This window comes from Pipistrellus hanaki, assembly GCF_964339955.1.
Source record: "Pipistrellus hanaki genome assembly, chromosome: 8".
In the NCBI taxonomy this organism is placed as follows: domain Eukaryota; kingdom Metazoa; phylum Chordata; class Mammalia; order Chiroptera; family Vespertilionidae; genus Pipistrellus; species Pipistrellus hanaki.
Window position 1 is genome coordinate 59,448,614 of NC_140510.1, and position 17,604 is coordinate 59,466,217.

Genomic DNA, 17,604 nt, shown 5'->3' on the forward strand with positions numbered 1-17,604 from the left:
TTTTCCATTTTTTCAGGGACTTGGGAGGGAGAGGATGGAGAGAAACATTAATGCAAGAGACACACCGATTGGTTGCCTCCCACACAAACCCCCACTACCTTTATTCACAGCTCTTAGGGGGCAACTTTAGGCACGTGGCCCGGGAAGGAATCCCTTGCAGACCGACCGGGGGATTTTCTGACCCGGGCTAAGGTCGGCCTCCCACTCTGGCATTGTGAACCTAGCTCTCGGGCTCATCAAGAAAATATGGGCGAATTCCTTCCTCCATGGCAGCCTTTTCGGCTGAGCATGCAGTGCGGGACGGGGATATCGAAAAACTCTGCCCTCGTCGACAGGATCCGGACACATCGGGAGCAGGAAAGGACCAGTACCCACAGCTCACGAAATCGGCACACGCGGCGCCAAAAAACGTCCGTCCTAAGGCGCAGGCTCCGCGCAGGGCACTTCAGGAACCGCGCGCCCGCCACCCAATCAACGTCGGCCTCGCACAAAGCGAACCGCCCCTCAGGCCGCAGAAACGGAATCTCCACCCTTTCCTCCGGCGGCCTTGGCCCGCCCACTCCTGCTCAGGCTCCGCCCCGCGACGTCCTCGATAGGGATTCACGATTGGCTTGTCGGATGAGCGCGAACTGTGGTTGGTTGACGTGGAGTCACGAGGTCAGAGTCGTCGCCTTTCCAGAGGGGATTACTGGGCAGGCTCCGTCTTTCGCCTCAGTCTGGAGCTCAAGCTGGTAGCGAGACGTGCGCGCTCCGGTTCTTCAGTCCCTGCGGCCGCCATCGTCGCCGTTTGATTCCTTTGGGCACATCTGCGCCATTCCCCCGCCACACACTCCACCGTCATAAGCCGCCGTCATGGTGAAGCTCGCAAAGGTAAGAGGCCTTCCTCGCGCAACCACGGACGCCGAGGCCTATTTTCTGAGGAGCGCGCGCGCCGCGCGGCGGGCCTGCGCGCTGTCCCAGGCGCATTCGAGGGCGCCATGCTGCGGGAAGTCTCGCGTGATTAGTGCAGAGGTCTCGCGCTTTTTGGGTACTTTTTGGCGAGGTGGAAAGCTTCAGCAGGTGTTGCTGATTCCGCGTGGAAAGAATTCGCGACTGAGGGAGCGCTGCCCCTCGGTAGAGGGATGAGGCCGGTGCGAGCGGGACACCGCCTCCTGACGCACGTGCCTCGGCGGGCGGCCCGCCACGTGGGCCGTGCCGCGTGCGTCCTGGCATCTCCGGAGGGGACCGCTCCGTGAGGTGGGGAGCGGCCTATAGGATCCTAACTATGAGGTGGGCCCCGGAAGGAGGCCCCGCCGCGTGCTTTCGGTACCTGGCTGCGCGCACATGGTGGAGATGGCACCACGTGGCCCTGGGGCGGGGTTTCCCTGGGAAGAGAAAATTATAGGACCAATGGTCTTAAACTTAGCTTAAGACATATTTCTATAATGTTTCCCTAATTTAATTTCAGGGGGGTTTTGGGATAAGGTGCCAGAATTTACTGAAGGCTTTTTTCTTAAACTATTTGGGTGACATTGGTCAAAGTGAACATACAAGTTTCAGGTTTGGGTTTCTATGTTACAAGATCTGTGTATTGCATCCTGTGTTCACTACTCAGTCAAATCTCCTGTCACCATATATTAGGACCCCTCAACCAGCATTGTTATCACCAAAGAATTTATTTTTATTTTTATAGTATATACTTCGTTAACTTTTTTACAGAGAGGGAGAGGGATAGAGAATTAGAAACATCGATGAGAGAGAAACATCTACCAGCTGCCTTCTGCACACCTACTGGGGATGTGCCCAAAACCAAGGTACATGCCCTTGACCAGAATCGGACCTGGGACCCTTCAGTCTGCAGGCTGACTGCTCTATCCACTGAGCCAAACGGGTTTCGGTATCAAAGGGTTTTTTAAGGTAGTTTTCCCCAGGTGAGGTTTTGAGTTATTGGCCATTAAAACGGTCCTATTGTAGGCTAGTGAGTATTAAGAAATTGTGCCTGATATAAGAGTAGATTTTGGAAGTATAAATTTTAAAACAGATGTGCTTAAGCAAACAGGAAGAGGGAAATTTCTTTGAAATTCTTTTTCCTAAAGTTGGATTATGTTATTTGTAATATTTAACAGAATGAAAAGTGGGTTCTGAGAAAGGGAGATGACCATTGTACTGTGAGGAATGTAAGCAAAATGGTAGTGGCCTGAAATGTGGGAGGTGTAATGTGCTAATAATCGTGTCTGTCTTAGGCTGGTAAAAATCAAGGTGAGTCCAAGAAAATGGCTCCTCCTCCAAAGGAGGTAGAAGAAGATAGTGAAGATGAGGAAATGTCAGATGAAGAAGATGAAAGCAGTGGAGAAGAGGTAATTATGTACAGTTTAACGCAGAATCCTATACAGTCATGTTGTATGTCTGAAAATACTGGCAAAGGGAAGATTGTATTCCTTCATATGCCCTGTTGTAATAGTTGAGTGTCAAAAATACCATAAGGGTAAGTATTTGGATGAGCTTGAGAGAAAAGATCTGGAGCCTCTTCCTCATGTGCCCTCTACAGGGCTTAGTGATGAAGTATTAAATCATTTCCAGTTTCAACATACTAGCCCCACATGCTAGAGGAGGAAACAGCCTGGATAGTTAGCTGTTTTGTGTGTGGCAGTGTTGAGTATTATATTCAGGTCTGAGGTTAGCCTTACCAGATTTCTTTCCTAGCTGCCAAGCAAAGTAGGTCTCTTTTCTTCTTTCTTTCTTGTTTTTTGTATGAGTTTTGTAATAGTCACATTTTTATGTTGTGGAGTGAGGAATGCCACCTCCCTTTGTGCTGTGCTGACAATGACACTTTGGTACACTTGGCTACTGTTGCTTATTGTAAAGACAACTACAAGTTTTTTTTTAACACATAACTTGATAAAACTGATGGTCAAAAAAAGTAGCTTTGAGTGTGACTTGAATGTAGATAATGTTTTTATCAAGCTAACTGCTCACTATATTATTTATTTAATATATTTTGTTGATTTTTTTTTACAGAGAGGAAGGGAGAGAGAGAGCTAGAAACGTCAATGAGAGAGAAACATCGACCAGCTGCCTCTTGAACACCCCCTACTGGGGATGTGCCCGCAGCCAAGGCACATGCCCTTGACCAGAATTGAACCCGGGACCTTTGAGTCCACAGACCGATGCTCTACCACTGAGCCAAACCGGTTTCGGCTCTTTGTATTTTAAAAAAATATATATTTTATTGATTTTTTACAGAGAGGAAGGGAAAGGGATAGAGTGTTAGGAATATCCATGAGAGAAACATCTATCTCTGCCTCCTGCACACTCCCTACTGGGTATGTCCCCACAACCAAGGTCCATGCCCTTGACCAGAATTGAACCTGGAACCTTTCAGTCTGCAGGCTCTATCCACTGAGCCAAACCGGTTATGGCTCACTCTTTGTATTAATTTTGCAAGGACTGTCTAGCCTATTTGATACTCATTTTATGTCTGGTCCTAATACTGAGCTTTCAGTGAACTTTATACCACCTCCCCAAATGATTTAATAACATTTAACAGTTTGAGCTTTTAGTTATAGGAATTAATTCATAATCCTTAAAACAGCATGTAACATTGGTTCTCATAGTTAGAAGAGAAAAAAAGTTGAGGCTTTACAAAATCTTTCCTCGGGCAGATGAGATCCAGACAGTCTATTTTCAGACTGGGTACTTTTTGGTGAGGTGAAGATCTTCGCCAAAGCTGAAGCAATTACTAGAGGATGAGATACAGAAATTCACACATCTGGGTCCAGAGGTATTTGAAGTGTTACGGGCTCTTTATGATTGGATATTTTACCTGAAAATGAAGACTGATTTCATAGGTACAGAGAAGGACATGTAACATGATGCTAGTATAGTTCATGCTAGTATAGTTCTAATGCATGTAGCCTTGAACCAGAAGTAGTGCCAGGATTTAGCACTCATTTATGTGGGAACCAGTGGTCACTCTGAGTTTAAAAATAGACTCATGTTTATTTTATTTAATTTCCAGGTTATCATTCCTCAGAAAAAAGGCAAGAAGGCTACAACTCCAGGAAAGAAGGTGATGGTTTCCCCAACAAAAAAGATTGCAGTTGCCACGCCAGGCAAGAAAGCAGTTGTCACCCCTGGCAAAAAGGCAGTGGCTGTGCCAACCCCTGGCAAAAAAGCAGCAGTTACACCAGCCAAAGCATTAGCCACACCTGGTAAGAAGGGAGGCACACCAGCCAAAGCATTGGTAGCAACTCCTGGTAAGAAGGGAGCAGCCATCCCAGTCAAGGGAGCAAAGAACGGCAAGAATGCCAAGAAGGAAGATAGTGACGAGGATGAGGATGATGATGAGGACAGTGAAGAGGAGGATGATGACGATGAGGAGGATGAGGATGAAGATGAGGTTGAATTTCAGCCAGCAGTGATGAAAGCTACTGCTGCTGCTCCTGCCTCAGACGATGAAGATGAAGATGATGACGAAGACGAGGATGAGGATGATGACGATGACGAAGAAGATGGTAAGGCGTTCTATGGGTAGTCCTTGGGCTCTTGTTTGCAAGGTACATTAGGGGTGAGATTGTGGGATGGGTGGGCAACATGCAAAAATACTCCTTCCGTGACACCATGGGGGTAGATAAAAATCCTCCCAGGGATTCTCTGTGCTGGTTATGCACTAGGGTGGTAGCCATAAATGATTGCCTGCCCCTGATAAAATGTTTAGCACAGCACATTCTATGAGTAGTTTTCATAATACAGGGTTTCACTTCCAAGGAGTCTGTTAATTCTTATTATAACTACTAAGTACAGTACTGTGTGATATTTTTTCCTTTAGATTTATCTTGAACTATATTGGTTTGGGGATAATTCTCTTGAGTTTTTGACAAGGTAGCTTCTCTTTTAGACTCTGAAGAAGAACCTATGGAAATTACACCAGCCAAAGGCAAGAAAGCTCCCGTAAAAGCTGTTCCCGTGAAGGCCAAGAGCACAGCTGAGGATGAAGATGAAGAGGATGATGAGGATGATGAAGAAGACGATGAGGATGATGAAGAGGATGATGAGGATGATGAAGAGGACGATGAAGATGATGAAGAGGAGGAGGAAGGTAATTGAGCTAGATTCTAAAGTGGTTTGGTGTGAGTTTTATTTAAAGAAGGTACTGAATATGTGAAGCTACTTATGGATAACACAGATTGTTTGAAATCTTGTCCAGAACCTGTCAAAGAAGCACCTGGAAAACGGAAGAAGGAAATGGCCAAACAGAAAGCTGCTCCTGAGGCCAAGAAACAGAAAGTGGAAGGTAACTTGTCAGAATGGAGAGAGGGAGGGATTTGTACCTAATAGCACAAGTGATGAACAACAAAGGGACTTAATACTGAAACCTGATGTTACATTGCAGTATGCTGATGTGCTGTGTATAGAAATTTATGCGGGAAATCAAATTCATCCCATACTTTATAAATCAGATTAATTTGAGTTAATTTTTTGTGCAGCCACAGAACCAACAACTGCTTTCAATCTCTTTGTTGGAAACCTGAACTTTAACAAGTCTGCTCCTGAATTAAAAACGGGTATCAGTGATGTTTTTGCTAAAAACGATCTTGCTGTTGTGGATGTCAGAATTGGTGTGTCCAGGTAGGTAAGGGGAGTTAAGCCAGCCGTATTGCTGGGTCTGCTAATGCTTTTTCCTCCCTTTTTAGAACATTAGTACTTTCCCCTTCAGCATGAGTGTGTCTTCAAAGTTTAGACATTAATGAACTATTACTTAGATTATTAAATTGTACAACCTTCCCCAGTTGAAGTTTCCATAATCTCCCTTAACTTTTGATATAGCACAAAATAATTTTTAATAAGCTATGAGCTTTTATTCTTAAAAATATGTAAAACTATTAGATCCAAATAACCAGATAGGATTCTCCTTCCTTGATGCTTTAACAAGTTCTTTTGTTAGCTGTTATGAGCAGTGTAGTTAATAAAGATAAACTCAGAAGTGGACCTGCATCAGGTCTTCCCCCCCCCCCCCCCCCCCAAATGCATCAGGTCTTGCTTGGTATTTAAACCTCACTCTGTATCCTGAGCTTTCAGTGTCTTAGTTTTGTTAATAGAGTATGCTGCTTTTTAACTTAAATCATTGCTTGCCCCATTGCATTAGTGTTGCTGCTTGTCTAGTATACATGTAAATGGGGCTCTTGCTTTTGCTTTTTTTAAACCTGTACTTTTTATCCTTTGCCTTATCACCTTAAAGGAAGTTTGGCTATGTGGATTTTGAATCTGCTGAGGATCTGGAAAAAGCCTTAGAACTCACTGGTTTAAAAGTCTTTGGCAATGAAATTAAACTAGAGAAACCAAAAGGAAAAGACAGTAAAAAAGGTATGTACTGCTTTAGATAATTGTGATACTGATAGGTAATTCCTTAATTGTTATATTTCTAGTCTAATTGGCAGGTTAAATAATTACTCTTCCCTCCCCAGTCTCCCAGTGTTGTGAAGATTAAATAAGTTAGAATGTTAAATGCTTACAGTAGTGCCTGGCAGTGTTTGCTGGTGCTAGAAATTCCTGAGTCAGCAAGCAATAACGAACTTACAAAAAATAACTGCTTAGCTCTGGCGGGTGTGACTGAGTTGGTGAATATCAGCTCGTTCACCAGTAGGCTGCCTGTTCAAATTCCCAGTCAGGACACATGTCCAGGTTGCGGAGCTTGATCCCCAAGTAGTGGGTATGCAGGTGCCAGCCAATTGATGCCTCTTTTCCTAAATTTTAAATATCTTCAAAAGAAATAAAGCCTCGCCGTTGTGGCTCAATCATTGAGTGGTGACCTATGAACCAGGTGGTCAGGGTTCCATTCCTGGTTGGGGCATATATATACCCAGGTTGCAGGCTTGAACCCCAATGTGGGGCGTGGGGGAGGCAGCTGATCAATGATTCTCATTGTTGATGTTTCTAATCTACCTCTCTGAAATCAATAAAAATGTATTTTAAAAATATGTAATTATTGTCGAAGCCGGTTTGGCTCAGTGGAAGAGCGTCGGTCTGTGGACTGAAAGGTCCCAGGTTCGATTCCGGTCAAAGGGCATGTACATTGGTTGTGGGCACATCCCCGGAGGGGGTGTGCAGGAGGCAGCTGGCCGATGTTTCTGTCTCATCAACATTTCTAGCTCTCTCTCTCTCTTCCTCTCTGTTAAAAATCAATAAAATATATATTTTTAAAAAGTAATTATTTAGACCAGTGTTTCCCAAACTTTTGGCATATGTATATCCTTTCTATAATTTTCGTAACGCTGAGTACCCTTTGTACTTGTGAGAACGTAGAATTAGGCGCAGCTAAACACGGTGCAGTGCATATCCCCACCAAACTCCAGTGCAACGCGTACCCCCACCAAACTTCCTGTACCCCTGGAGGTATGCGTAGCACACTTTGGGAAACACTGGTTTAGACGTATAGGCATACCCTAATATGGGGAGATCTTTCCTCACTGGAATTAGATCAAATCCCTATTTTTTTTTTTGTATCCTTCATGTACTTTGTCATGCTTCATGTGTGTTCATGACTTCTTTAAGATGTTTAAATTGATTTTGAGAAAGGAAGGGGAAGATAGAGATTCATCAGTTGGCCACTGGGGATCAAGCCCACAACCCAGGCTTGTGCCTTCGCCCAGCCAATTGAGCTACACTGGCCAGGGCTGCTCATGACTTTGTTTAAAAGAAAAAAAATTTTAAATATGTTTTATTGATTTTTTTATAGAGAGGAAGGGAGAGAGATAGTTAGAAACATCAGTGAGAGAGAAACATAGACCAGCTGCTTCCTGCACGTCCCCGAATGGGCTTGTGTCCTCAACCAAGGTACATGCCCCTGACTGGAATTGAATTTGGGACCTTTCTTACCACTGAGAGAAACCGGTTTCGGCATGACTTTAAATTAAAAACTGCCCAGTAGCTGAAACCGGTTTGGCTCAGTGGTAGAGCATCGGTCTGCGGACTGGAGATCTCGGGTTCTGTTCTGGTCAAGGGCATGTACATTGGTTGTGGCACATCCCCAGTGGGGGGTATGCAGGAGGCAGCTGGTCGATGTTTCTCATCTATGTTTCTAGCTCTGTTTCTCTCCCTCTCTAGAAAATCAATAAAATATATTTAAAAAAATAAAAACTGCCCAGTGGTGTGGTTCAGTGGATGAGCATTGACCTATAAGCCAGGAGGTCACTGTTCAATACCCTGTGCGGGGCGTACAGAAAGCAGCCAATCCATGATTCTTTCATCATTGATATTTTCATCTCCCTCTGCCTTTCTCTCTGAAACCAATAAAAATATATTTAAAAATATGTATATATTTTGATTTTTAGAGAGGAAAGGGGAGAGAGAAACATCAGTGATGAGAGAGAATCATGGATCGGCTGCCTTTTGCATGCCCCCCACTTGGGATCGAGCCTACAACCCATGTGTCCTTGACTGGTATCAAATCTGGGACCCCTCAATCCATCAGCTGATGCTTTATCCACGGAGCCAATCCAGCTAGGGCGAAAATACATTTTTGAAACAAAATAAACTGCTAAGCACCTACTAAGTTGAGTTCTAAGTATCTAGCACATATTTTGATGTTGGATGTGACAGGAGCTTGTGTCTTGCTACTGCTGTATTGCCATACTGTTAGTGTCTGTCTTATACATTTATTGGACTCCAAATTATTTCCTAAACAGAACTTTTCTATTGGTTATTATCTTGGAGGTAAGGAGGAAGGTCTTTTAACCCATATTCATTTTGTGTTTTGTTTTTTTTTTAAATCTAGATCGAGATGCAAGAACACTTTTGGCAAAAAATCTGCCTTATAAAGTTACTCAGGATGAATTAAAAGAAGTGTTTGAAGATGCTATGGAAATCAGATTAGTCAGCAAGGATGGAAAAAGTAAAGGGTATGTTTTGTGTCTATTCGAATGTTAAGAGTTTTATAAATCAATGTGATTCTAATTTATAAAGGGAATGACCCAACTTTCTATGTATATGGGCAAATCTATAACTTATGCCTTGATTTTCTATCCATACAATTGGGATAATGTACTTAATTCATAGTGATTTTAAAAGACGAGTTAATGTGAAAAAAGGTTACAAAATATATAGTGCATGCTTTGTAAGGAATGGCAATTATTTTTTGAAGTGAAGTGGGCTTACTGTGAACACATTTTCTAGGAATACTTGGCAAATTTAATGGGAAGAAAGTTTTGCTAATCTTACCTGATGACATTTTTGTCCATTTATTTTTCAGAGAATGGAAGAGAGAATCATTGATGTGAGAGAGACAAATAGTCTGGTTGCCTCCAGCTGTGCTCTTGAGCCTTTGTTAGTGAGTCTGATGCTAACCAGTATCCCACACCAGTCTGGGTTGGAGGAAAGTTTTAATTGAAAATTGGAGGATGGCAGAAACCTCAAACATGCCAACTAGTATAAAATTGGACATTTTTGTTGTATTCAGCTGAAATAGGTCATTGCTGAGATTAAAACATTTGTGCTAAAAATTAATGTGATTGTCCAACCTTCATGGCAAACCAGGAAGTCACAGTTTGATTGAAACCAGCCGAGTTGCAAGCTCAATCCCGTGTGGGGCGTGAAGGAGATGGCCAGTCAGATTCTCTTATCATTGATATTTCTCTCCCTCTCTGAATCAATAAAAAATATATAATTTAAAAATATGGTTTTAAAATTCAAATTCTTTTTTTAAAACATGCTTTTGCAGGATTGCTTATATTGAATTTAAGACAGAAGCTGATGCAGAGAAAACCTTGGAAGAAAAGCAAGGAACAGAAATAGATGGACGATCCATTTCACTGTACTATACTGGAGAGAAAGGTCAAAATCAAGACCATAGAGGTGGAAAGAACAGCACCTGGAGTGGTAAGAATTTATAATCCTACAAGGTTCCAGAATTGATGGAGCGAAATCCTTTGCATTTTTGAACTTTTAAGTTGACTGAGTGTGGATGTTGTTAAGCAAGTTATGCTTATATTTGTAATAGTAATTCTGTGTCTTGAATGTACGTTTTCAAATTTTTCTTGCACAATTTAAAATTAGAATATTGTTCTTGGAAGATATAGGTCAGTAGTCAGCTTACACTTTTGAATAACAGGAATGAAAGGAAGCCAGACATAACTGCATTATAGGTACTCAGTATATTGAGACACTCGGAATAGGATTCTATCTGCATCAACTTTTCTTTGTTAACTCTCCTAAGCACAGAAATTTTTTTATATTCTGTTGATTTTACACAGAGAGGAATTGAGAGAGAGAAAGTTAGAAACGTTGATGAGAGAGAAACATCGACCAGCTGCCTCCTGCAACCTCCCCCACTGGGGATATGCCCACAACCAAGGTATGTGCCCTTGACTGGAATTGAACCCGGGACCTTTCAGTCCACAGGCTGATGCCCTATCCACTGAGCCAAAAACGGTTTCGGCCTAAGCACAGAAATTCTTAAGAACAAGATATAGCTGTGACTGAAATTGCAAACCACCGTTTCACAGTCTTAATTTGACATCTCTTTATTTGTAGGTGAATCAAAAACTCTGGTTTTAAGCAACCTTTCCTACAGTGCAACAGAAGAAACTCTTCAGGAAGTATTTGAGAAGGCAACATTTATCAAAGTGCCCCAGAACCAAAATGGCAAATCTAAAGGGTATAATAATTTATTTATATCTTTATGTTGTCAGTCATTGGCTGTAAGAGTGTCTTGAATAGTAGATATAATCCTCTTACCCTGTGTGTTAGAAGCTGAATCATTTTTAGCTATATAAATAAGTGTAAAGAGCTTCGTTTGTTTGCTTGAGGGTGGAAAGGCCTTATGGCGTCAGATGTGATTGCAGAGGAGCCATGGGCTTGATATCGTATTCTAAATATTGTTCATCCTCAGGTATGCATTTATAGAATTTGCTTCATTTGAAGATGCTAAAGAAGCTTTAAATTCCTGTAATAAAAGAGAAATCGAGGGCAGAGCAATCAGGCTGGAATTGCAAGGACCCAGAGGATCGTCTAATGCAAGAAGCCGTAAGTTAAAATTATCAGAGTGTTGTGGTTGGGGGATAACTCTGTGCCATGCTTTAACTTGGGTCAGATCTAGAGGTGAACTTTTTTTTTCTATTGTTGCTGAGTAAATGACACTGGATATGATGATCGATTATCTGAGAAATAATTGATGAAATCCAAGAAAATTCCTCTAGATAGTCAAGTTCTGATCCAGCCATGTCAACTCGAGCAATAGATCTGCCCATAGTTTACTGCGTGTCGTGGTTGTTGCTACCTGCTTAAAGATCTGTCTCACTTGTTTGGATTGGCTCTCTTGCTTTCTATAAAAGATCTGCTTTGGTAGTCAAGGTAGACTTGAGATAGCAGTTGATTTAAAGCCTTTGCTTTTGTTAAATATTAGTTGGCTAAGATAACTTTTTTCTCATAGAGACACTTTAGGGTTCTAATATGATAAGCCTTCTTGGCTAGTAGTCATTTTGAATATTACATAAGTCCATATCATCATTGTGAATGAAGTGTTATTTTTTGTTCTTCCCCAGAGCCATCCAAAACTCTATTTGTCAAAGGTCTATCTGAGGAGACTACGGAAGAGACATTGAAGGAGTCATTTGATGGCTCTGTCCGGGCAAGGATAGTCACTGACCGGGAGACTGGCTCTTCCAAAGGGTAAGGTGCAGGAGGGTACAGTGTCCACTGAGTGGGGACCTCTCATCCAATGTGTCTTCTCATTGAGCTCCTTTCTGTCGCTCTGTGGCAGTTATGGATTCGCACGAGAAGAAGAGACAATTCACAGAGCTAGCATTGTTTTGCCTCTTGTCTTCAGAGGTATATGCTGCTGTTTTGTGAGACATTTTTGCATTTAGGCTGTCAGTAAACCCAATTTTAACTTTCTGGGGAGAGCTACTCTTACCACTTTGGTCTTTTCTCAATTGAGCAAGGCTACTTTTAGGATTAAATTTGGCATTTACAGTCAAACCTCAGTTCTCAAATGTGTCCCATCTCAAACAGTTCTTTTCTAGAGCAACTTGTTCAAAGAAAACAAATTTTTTTTTCTAGCTGAAACCGGTTTGGCTCAGTGGATAGAGCATCGGCCTGTGGACTGAAAGGTCCCTGGTTCGATTCCGGTCAAAGGGCATGTACATTGGTTGAGGGCACATCCCCAGTAGGGGGTGTGCAGGAGGCAGCTGATTGTTGATTCTCTCTCATCGATGTTTCTAACTCTATCCCTTTCCCTTCCTCTCTGTAAAAAATCAACAAAATATATTAAAACACACACACACACACACACACACCCCGAAACCGGTTTGGCTCAGCGGTAGAGCGTTGGTCTGCGGACTGAAAGGTCCCGGCTTCGATTCCGGTCAAGGGCATGTACATTGGTTGCGGGCACATCCCCGGTAGGGGGTGTGCAAGAGGCAGCTGGTCGATGTTTCTCTCATCGATGTTTCTGGCTCTCCCTTCCTCTCTGTGAGAAGAATCAATAAAATATATTTAAAAAATATATATATATATAAACACACACACAAACACCTGACAGAGCAATGATGATAAGAAAGAAAAAAAAATAAAAAAAACACCTGATATACTCTTTAAAAAAATTTTTTTCCCTAATAACAAAACTGCAGTTCTAAATCTGATAACCCTTTCATACATTAGCATGACAAAAAGCATCTCGCAGCCTACAAACAGAATGTAAGTCAGTTTATCTCTAAACTTCTAGTAACTACGGTTTTTCAACTAGTGTGTTGTGACTGACCCCTTTGGGGATTGAATGACCCTTTCACAGGGGTCACCTGAGACATCCTGCATATCAGATATTTCCATTTTTTAATTTATGATTCATAACAGTAGCAAAATTACAGTTAGGAAGTAGCAATGAAAATAATTTTATTGTTGGGGGGTCACCACAACATGAACTGTATTAAAGGATCGCAGCATTAGGAAGGTTGAGAACCACTGTTCTAGTTTGTTTTTATGTGTTTTGCTGGTGAAATGGATGATTAGTATAATTTTAAAACTAGTGCTGATGTTGCTGTGTGAAAGTGTTCGCAAAACAATGATCACAGAAAATTGAGATAGAAAAACTGTTGCTGATTTGGATAAATGAAAAGCAGCTTGCTGAGGCCATGATTCCTGAGAAAGAAGATGCTGCACCACTGGAATGTGTGCTGAAAGTGATTGAAAGCTAGTTAAGGCCAAATCGACCTATGAATCAAGGAGGTCATGATTCGATTCCTGATCAGGGCACAAGCAGGGCTTGTGGCCTTGATCCCCAGATCATGCTCGGTGATCTCTAAAATCAATAATATATATATATTAAGTAAATTAGGCTAGTAGGGGTGGTTCCATAAAAGTAAGAAGAGAAGTATTTTGTCTATGTATTAATATGTTAAACGTGTACTATGTATAAGAAAGGTTAAAATAGAATCATTTAGTAGTCAGGAATGGATTCAGTTTACATTTCTAGTGGGGGGAAATAATTCCATTTTTGAACAAATTGCTTTTTGAAGAGCCTTCTGGAATGAATTAAGTTAGAAAACCTAGGTTCCACTGTATTCCATAGATCTTTGCTTTAATGGACAATTTGATTTGGTATTTTAGGTTTGGTTTTGTAGACTTCAACAGTGAGGAAGATGCCAAAGCCGCTAAGGAGGCCATGGAAGATGGTGAAATTGATGGAAACAAAGTTACTTTGGACTGGGCCAAGCCTAAGGGTGAAGGTGGCTTCGGGGGTCGTGGTGGAGGCAGAGGTGGCTTTGGAGGCAGAGGCGGTGGCAGAGGAGGCCGAGGTGGATTTGGCGGTAGAGGCCGGGGAGGTTTTGGAGGTAAGTCTGCATCAGAGGTCACTATCACTGGGGGAGGGAGACCTGGCAGCTTTGCACCTGTTCTTTAATGACGTCTTCCCTTCCTTCAGGGCGAGGAGGCTTCCGAGGAGGTAGAGGAGGAGGAGGAGACCATAAGCCACAAGGAAAGAAGACAAAGTTTGAATAGTTTCTTCTATCCCCGTCTTTCCCTCTTCCATTTGAAAAAGAAAGGACTCTGGTGTTTTTACTCTGTTACCTGATCAATGACAGAGCCTTCTAAGGACATTCCAAGACAGTATACAGTCCTGTGGTCTACTTGGATATCCATTTAGATAACATTTCAAAGGAGATACTCTGTTGGTTTTGACTGGATATTCGTATAAACTTTTTAAAGAGATGAGTGGTAGAGCTAACCTTATCTGTAAGTTTTGAATTTATATTGTTTCTTCCCATGTACAAAACCATTTTTTTTCCTACAAATAGTTTTTTTTTGTGTGTGTTGGGGTATAAAGGAAAGCAGAATGTTTTATCATAATTTTGCTTCAGCAGCTATGGGACAAATTAAAAGTCCTAAACTCTGGTGCCAGACTTGTACTTCCTAGAGTGTTTCTCCTGGAATACTGCTGCAGGTGGAGCATGGTGAAGCCACTTCAGATCCACCCCTAGCCCCCGATGGAAATGCTTGGTGCTTAGGTTTCAAATGCTCTAGCCAAAAGTTTGGTGAAATGGAAATTTCCTCTGGCTTCCTGGGAGTCCACTGTGTTCTGACAAGTGCTCCGGAAAGAGGAACAGGAGTCCTTTGGCTAGGCCTCCTTAGATACGCACTGAGAATATGGATTCTGGAATAGTCAGTGACTAATAGAATTCATGAAGGATGGATGGACCAATGGAGACTGTGGCTGGGGGGGAAACTACCAATCCAATAGATGAGCCTTTTATTTTTTTTGTCTACCAGCAATCTTAGATAGAACTATAAGAAAGGCCTTTGGTTTTTCACTATGTTAGTACCCATACATTCTAACCGATTTATTAAACATTCCCTGTCCCTGTTACCACACACACACACACACACACACACACACACAAACACACACATTTTTGTTAGAAGTTAAAGGCTGATAAGATGCTGCCCCAGCCCAGATAATGTGGCTCAGTGGTTAAGTAATAGATTTATGAGCCAGAGAAGTCAGTTCAATTCCTGGTGGTGTGGGCACATGTAGGCTTGATCTCTACTAGGGGGCATGCAGGAGACAACTGATAAATGTTTATTTTTTTAAAAAAATACATTTATTTTTTTTAGAGAGGAAGGGAGAGGGATAGAAAACATCGATCAGCTGCCTCCTGCACATTTCCCACTGGGGCTGTGCCCCAACCAAGGTACATGTCCTTGACCAGAATCAAATAGGGACCTTTCAGTCTACAGGCCAAAGCTGTATCCACTGAGCCAAACCAGTTAGGGCTGATTCTCATGTTTCTCTTCCTCAAAAATAGAGAAGAAAAAATTTTTTTAAAAGTGCCCCAAGTGACAGCTGAGATTTTTAAAAATTATTTTAGAGGAAGAGAGAAATATTGATGAGAGAATCATTGATTGGTTGCCTCCCGCATGTCCCCTACTGGATCTGAACCTGCAAGCTGGGCAGGTGCTCTTGATTGGAATTGAACCTGGGACATCAGTCCACGGGCCAATGCTCTATCCACTGAACTAAACTGGCTAGGGTACAGCTGAGATTTTTGAAATCTGCCAAAAGCAGGTGGACTTAACTACCTGTTGACTGATCAGACTAGTAAAAATGGAAGAAAAAAAAAGGCTATACTGGTAGGATTCAATAAACTTGAAGGGAAATCAACCTAAAAGAGGTAAGCGGGTTGTTTTGTCTTTTGCTTTTTTGCTAGAGGGATGTGGAAATCTAAGCCATGTTGCACATTGGCCACTTACCAGTCCTGTTCCAGGTTACTCAGGACTAAGAGCAAAACAAAGGTCTTGCTTTTGAGGGATGGCAAGTGCTAATGAAAGTGGTGCTGCCAAGGGAGGTCTGTCCTCTGATAGGGAAACCAAAATGAGCTGGGAACCAGTATTTTCCTAGACTAAAAGTTCCAATTAGTCTATGCATGCCCTTAAATTTCAACTCAAAAGGCTGAGTGGAGTTAGAACTGAACATATCAAAAGTTTTGTTAATGGTACTTAATCCCTCCTTAACTGTCAAGGGCATGTGAGGGATCTTTTTGGGCCACCAGGGACCAATCTACATTGACTAGGACCTTTTCCCAAGCAAATGCTTGGCTGTTTTGCTCAGCAATTAAGAGGCCTAAGTATATAATAGGCAATTTGGGAATCCAGGAGCATGAAGCAGGATTGCAACTAGCTCGGGCCCATCAGTGCTTATTCAATGCTTGTCTGACTTGGAAACTTAAGAGTAGGGTTTTGGGGACTTGTTGAAGGGAAGAGAAAGGAGGCTAGAGCCTGACTTGATAATTGCAAGAGGAGTTCTTGGCTGCTAGTGTAGGTCCTGTACTATAAGATACTGTCCTGCCATTAGAGCTAGTCTCTGATAATGCTGAAACTGTCCACAATATGGGGAGGAAAGTTAAGGTTCTTGCTATTTCCTTCCCATTAAGGGATGGAAACATCAGATCCTGTTAACTCCAGAGGTTTGCTGGTTTACAGTAGATTGAAGATGAGGATAGAGGCCCAGCCAGCATGACCCTGGTTGAGCTTTGACCTATGGAAGCAGGAGGTCATTGGTTGATTCCCAGTGGGGGGGTGTGCAGGAGGCAGCGGATTAATGATTATCATTGATATTTCTATCCCTCCCCTTTCTGAAATCAATAAAAATAAGAAAAAATGAGGATGGAGGGCAATTACCCTGCAGGCTGGAGAGAAGTGCTAGGGCCTGCATTTAGGGTCAGGCCCTGTAAATATCCCTGGCCTTGCTGGTACCCGTCTGGTTTCTAATTTGGTGGGTTGGGTGAGGACTTTGCTGCCCTTTTATTTTATTTTTAATGTCTATATATATATATTTTAAATATTTTATTGATATTTTACAGAGAGGAAGGGAGAGAGATAGAGAGCTAGAAACATCAATGAGAGAGAAACATCGACCAGCTGCCTCTTGCACACCCCCCACCGGGGATGTGCCCGCAACCAATGTACATGCCCTTGACCAGAATCGAACCTGGGACCCCTCAGTCCGCAGACCGACGCTCTACCACTGAGCCAAACCGGTTTTGGCAAATGTATATATTTTTAATATATATTGTTTTTTACAGAGAGGAAGAGAGAGAACTAGAATGATCGATCAGCTGCCTCCTGCACACCCCCTACTGGGGATGTGCATGCAACCAAGGTACATGCCCTTGACCGGAATTGAACCCGGGACCCTCCAGTCCGCAGGCAGATGCTCTATCCACTGAGCCAAACCTGTTTTGGCTTTGCTGCCATTTTAGAAAAGCAGTCCCTTTCAGGAAATGGTTGTCGCTACTTTTGTCATTCTTCCAGCAGGTGGCAGCACATCCACAAAAATGTGGAAACCTGATGTGTCAGGGAAGCATGAAGATTAGTTTCAGGCAGTGGATCTTGAATTCGGAATCTTCCCTCAGATTAGTGACAGGGTCTGGGAATCTATAGGAAATCCACTCAAGACACTTTGAGAGATGTTGCCGAAGCCCCTAAGTGGATTCCAATTGGATCCAAGAACTAAAATCATAAAATGTTTCTGTGCTCTTTTCTCTTGAGTTATCCCTTCTATGGTCTACTACCTCTTTATATCTCAATCTCTGTCTCTCCTCAGCTTTAAGAAGTGCCCAAATATTTCTTCCAAAAAGA

General features: G+C 42.4%; 1 protein-coding gene across 1 annotated transcript; it reads left to right on the forward strand.

The window, feature by feature from the left end:
* The first annotated feature begins 657 nt into the window (after nt 1-657).
* Nucleotides 658-14,361, forward strand: NCL (nucleolin). Its single transcript, XM_084891813.1, has 14 exons — nt 658-870; nt 2,223-2,336; nt 3,998-4,493; nt 4,877-5,077; nt 5,186-5,272; nt 5,466-5,607; nt 6,218-6,342; nt 8,753-8,876; nt 9,695-9,852; nt 10,507-10,630; nt 10,865-10,998; nt 11,517-11,643; nt 13,579-13,802; nt 13,892-14,361. Exons 1-14 carry the CDS (start codon nt 853-855, stop codon nt 13,966-13,968), a joined length of 2,151 nt encoding a protein of 716 aa, XP_084747939.1. The 5' UTR covers nt 658-852; the 3' UTR covers nt 13,969-14,361.
* Nucleotides 14,362-17,604: the final 3,243 nt, after the last annotated feature.

What these genes read in the sequence shown, in the direction of transcription:
- NCL (XM_084891813.1), top strand. An exon ending in CAAGAAACAGAAAGTGGAAG is followed by an intron (nt 5,273 to 5,465) that starts GTAACTTGTCAG and finishes TTTTTTGTGCAG; the next exon opens with CCACAGAACCAACAACTGCT. An exon ending in AAAGAACAGCACCTGGAGTG is followed by an intron (nt 9,853 to 10,506) that starts GTAAGAATTTAT and finishes CTTTATTTGTAG; the next exon opens with GTGAATCAAAAACTCTGGTT.